We start from the raw sequence: 5,086 nt of genomic DNA, 5'->3' as shown, positions 1-5,086 counted from the left end.
CTCTTAAACCGTTGGACATACGGAAAAATTGCATCAGACCTTTCTTATAGAGGACGACGAGATCTACAATTTCCATGTAAAATTTTTTCGCTAGCTTCAGTAGTTAACGAATAATTTGCAAAAAACTTTTTTTTCGTTTTTCGTCAATAACTCGTAAACTATTCATGCTAGCGAGAACTTTTTATACAGAAATTGTAGATCTCGTCGTCCTCTACAAGAAAGGTTCTCTGCAATTTTCTCGTGGGTGCAACGGTTTAGGAGTTATTGAGGAAAAACGAAATTTTTTGTAAAAAGTTCGCTGTTTCGACGGTGGAATGGTCGGATTTCGTCAATGCCAATAAAACGCCATATAATCATACTTAACTCGTTAAATACTGAAATTAGAAGAAAAATGCATAGAATCTTTCTTGTAAAGGATGTCAGTGCCTAGAACTTCTGTATAAAAAGCCAGCGTCGATAATTAATTGGATATTTCCTTCTATACTTTTTAGCACGTAGCTATTTATTATTAGCATTGTTCTTCCGATGTCTAATTTCTTTTTAATTATAGGAAATGCGTTTTTGTAAGGTACATAAACTTTCGGGATTGATTGTATAGTCAATACATCCTTAAGCTGCCAGATTCGAACTAAACTGAATTAAACGGTCCTATGCCATGCCGCCCATGCCTTTATGCAAAGATTTCCTTTACCAAAGAAAGTTTTATTTTCTAATTGCTTTATTCCCTTGGTAACGATTTTTATTTCAAATTACTTGAACTCGTATTCATCTCAAGACACGTATATTTATTTTTTAAAAATTCGAAGGTCATAAAAGCGCATGTTTCGTGATCTGATTAGGGGAAGCCTTCCATGCCTAGCAAGCATTGTCCCGGGAATCCGCTGATCTGAAAGGGGACAAAGGAAAACACGCGAGGCTTATGGCGTATTTTGAAATATTTAGTAGCGATGGAACTAATTGAATTATTGTTTAAAAATGTAAAAACGAAAGTTACGTTTCACTTATGAATAAGTCGGACACGAAGTTGCGAGTTTTAACGAGTCCGCGACAATTGTTGGACGTCGATTAGAATATTCCACTTGCGGTTGTACTCTCGGGCCAGTTGCGAAATCAAAGAGCGCAACACGGCATAAACGGTAACAAACTGTCGGCAGACGGTTATTATTAGAACGCATGTGTTATAAATGATCGCCTTTGTGTACCTTCAACGCGATAAACTGATTTTGTGGGCGTCTCGCATCTCGACCGGTCTGGTTAAGAAATAATTTTCCGTTACTCGTGAGCAAATAACGTCAGCGGGAACTGTCGAAAACGGCGACGACACTGCGTGAAGCAAATCATGGAAATTTTTCTTTCAAATATTACTTCGTTATTCTTAGAGCGATAAGAAGTGGCTCAGTCAACGCATTTCTGCAGAATGCATATGTTTTATGTTTCAAATTAGTCATCGTTGTTCAAGTCTTTTCATCAATGATAAATACATACCTCTTATTCCTTATTTATATTTTCGTAGAACGTTATCGATATTCATGTTTCTGCAATAGGGATTAATTATTTCAACCTTATTTATATACTCGCCAGAGTCATTTGTAAATATATTAATGATAAGATACATTTCTTAGACGATCGTAAAATCAACTTTTGTAAGCAGCAATGTGACTGTACGCACTTGAACTCATTGAAAAGGAAAGCATATGTATATATGTATTTCAATAAACATGACGTGAAAGTTTCGAGTTAGTGCTAATGAAACTTGAATGCAATTATCTTTGTACCGTATAATTGCCGATAAAATTCTGATTCTATATCGCGTTCCAGGAATTCCAGACCTGTGTTCAATTAGCCATCGCGAGTGGAACAAAACAATACTTCTGCAGGTTTTAGAAAGTTTTCCCGTTTTCTCTCGGAATGTCCATTCACCTGGTTTCCTCTAAATTAAAGCCGACGAGAATTGGACGAGCCCTTGAGAATAGTTAACATTTATTTTTCAGCCATGATTCGCTGTAAGATTTAAAATCATCTGACTAAGTGTCTTAATATAACGTGAAGAATATCTACTCGAAAAACTTGAATATTATTAATTGGTCGAGGCTTTTGTAATATCAGCTTAGAGAATGAAATCGTTTATCTTTCAAAATTATAATGCATATTCTACAATTAGATACATACATTATTTATATTTTTGGCATCTCAGAATTTTGTATAAATGTATAAAATACGCGGTTTAATTATTAATCTTAACTAATTAAAATTTTGTTCGATGTTTATAGAATTCCTTCGGCAGGCCTGATGATATCGTCGCGGCGGAAACGCTGGCGAATCACGTCCGCTGCAATAATTCGTTCGTGCACGCGGTGTTCCAAGCCCAGTTTCGGTCTAGTCTCACGTGTCCGAGGTGTCACCGACAGTCGAACACGTTCGATCCTTTCCTCTGCGTGTCGGTGCCTGTCCCGCAGCATCACCGCCAGATGAACCTTTTCGTGAACGTCCTCTACACGTCGCAGCAACCGCGGCAAGTGAAGATCGGCGTAAGCGTTAATCAAACGGCCAATGTGAGGGAACTCAGAGAGATTCTGGCCAGCGACACTGGCATCGATGAGAATCATATGTTACTCACAGAAATCCACGACGAAGGATTTCACAGGTAAAAAACTCTACTTCTGTACGTGAAATGATAAATTATTTCAGAAAATCTGTATTTCTTTTTAACGATAATAATATTGTATATTTTGTTCTGATTGTTACAGAACTTTTTCCGATTGCCAACCCCTATCTGTGATCACGGAAAACGATCCACTCTATTGCATAGAACTGCCACAACTGAAGGAACCCACGGAGCAGGCGTACATCCTGCTCGTGTGGATCAACGTCCTCGTGAAAGGGGACTTGAGACAACGTTTCGGCAGCCCCTACACTATGCAAGTGTCTAGGGAAACGTCGTACGAGGACTTGCAGAAGCTTCTGTTAAAGGAGATGCATAGCGTTTTAGCCGATGACGTTCTTACGTCGAGTCAAACTCCTGGCCTGTTTAACATTAGAGTGGCGGATCCTGCTGCTACGCCTATTCAGGACGAGCATCCTTGTATAGATCCCTGTGTGGAGCATCCACTTTACACGGAACAGATCGAACAAGCGCTGGCTCTCTGCGCCGATGACTCCGGTCCTCAACATGTGAAATTAATCTTGGAGTGGGACGAAGCCGCTAAAAGTAACATCATTCAGGATGACAGTGATCAAATCGAAGAACATGCCAGTGTGAAGCAGTTAAAGACTAATTCGGAACTCGGTGGTGCCGTCACTCTGGAAGAATGTTTTGACTTGTACACGAGAGCCGAGATATTAGGCGCGGAAGACGCTTGGCATTGTCCGTATTGTAATAAAAAACAAGAAGTAGTGAAGAAGTTAGGCCTATGGTCTTTGCCAGATATCTTGGTCATTCACCTAAAAAGATTTCGACAGCAATCGAAGCAAAGATCCACATCGAAGTTGACTATGTTAGTTGATTTTCCATTGTACGGTTTCGATATGACTCCTCATCTCGCTCACAACGGTGTTCAGGCGCATAATAACGTTGGTAGTTTAGGCGGTTTGGGCTGGTCGCCTTGGAAGAAGCCCAGGCCTCGACAGCAGAATATCCCGAAGTACGACGAAAACGTCTACGACCTTTACGCGATCTGTAATCACCACGGTCAGGATTTGCAAGGTGGTCATTACACCGCGTTCTGTCGGAACCCGTACGATACTCAGTGGTACTGTTTCGATGACACTCGAGTGGAGGCCGTGAACGATACCAATTTAATAACGAACGCGGCATACATGTTGTTCTATCAACGGCGGGGTTTAACGAACAATTCGGGAAATTCATCGGCTGCATCGACTAGCTCAGCCGGCTCAGGGCTCGATCATTGGGTATCGAAGATGCCTCCTTTCTATTTCAACAATAAGACTAATAACAATGTTACGAACAACAATCAAAGTAAATCGCAGGAAGTTTTGTGTCAAGATAAAATCGTCGAGGAAAAGAACATGACGAATTTCAACAGAGGGTGTCGCAACTATGCTACTTTGCAACCCAAGAAGAGGAACGTTGCGACAGAGACAGATATTGGTCAGATCGACCATTACTCAGACGATGAAGCACCTTGTAGAAGAGAATGGGTAAGTTTCGAAGTGGATAACGTATGCCATTGTAAACTATTGTAAACTGTTGTCATCCTAATTCTCTAATTATGATTACAGGCCTCACCGAAACCTATCCGGAAGATGTCGTCTATCACGTTAACGCCCCACGTACCGCAGTCCACGATAATTCACAGTGCCAGTAGTGATCCAGACACAACGATAATACACGAGTCGACGTTGTAACACACAATTTAAGCCAGATTCAATCTGGCTCGAGCAACGCTCAATGTATAGTGCCTGGAACATGGTGTGTGGACGATCAACAGACAACAGTTAGAACTGAAAAGACGATTGCTCGCAAAAGTTAGATCCATTCGCGTTTCGTATCGAACAATCGATATACGTAGTCCATTTAGAAGAGAATTACAAAAATTTCAGTCCGAATTTGTACGTATGATTTTCTTTTGTATTAGGCATCAGCCGAGAAAGATATGTCAAGAGCCTCTCTACAACGTCTCTTCTTAAAAATAAAAAAAAAAACAAATCGCTACTTTCGACGAACATTTTCGAGGAACGAAAAACGAAGCTCGAGACATTAATGATTTTTTTGTATTTATAAAGTGTTTATATACAAATCGCGTGAATTGTATTGTACATTGTAGTTATTAGAAAAGACTTTTTAAGAAATGGACAAATGTTCTATTCAGTATCAAGAGCTACGAATCCCTCATGTACGAATCGTCTATTGTTGATACTTAGATTTTCAACGCAATAGATATCCAATATCCTACATATGTCCAGTAAGAATGTACGTGTGTCAAAGAAACTTTGTGCGCGACCCTCACCCTTTTTCAAACCTGCATGCGTCGCGTCACGATGAAACAATGACAATAACTGAATCCTGGACGTCCATCAGGATTCACGTATTAAAGTGATTTCGTTCCCAATAAATGGTTCTTACTTG

General features: G+C 40.0%; 1 protein-coding gene across 1 annotated transcript in view; it reads left to right on the top strand.

Moving 5' to 3' along the window:
• The window catches only part of LOC108629514 (ubiquitin carboxyl-terminal hydrolase 31), a 13,234-nt gene extending 8,148 nt beyond the window's left edge, over positions 1–5,086 (top strand). The window contains exons 2-4 of the mRNA XM_018032249.2: positions 2,271–2,644; positions 2,748–4,158; positions 4,240–5,086. Coding sequence (XP_017887738.1) covers positions 2,271–2,644; positions 2,748–4,158; positions 4,240–4,365 — 1,911 coding nt within the window. The 3' untranslated portion in view covers positions 4,366–5,086. The remainder of the gene's footprint in view (positions 1–2,270; positions 2,645–2,747; positions 4,159–4,239) is intronic.

Source organism: Ceratina calcarata, unplaced genomic scaffold (assembly GCF_001652005.2).
Source record: "Ceratina calcarata isolate Rehan_Ccalc_2016 unplaced genomic scaffold, ASM165200v1 scaffold569.2, whole genome shotgun sequence".
In the NCBI taxonomy this organism is placed as follows: Eukaryota; Metazoa; Arthropoda; class Insecta; order Hymenoptera; family Apidae; genus Ceratina; species Ceratina calcarata.
This window is presented reverse-complemented; position numbering and strand designations above follow the sequence as displayed.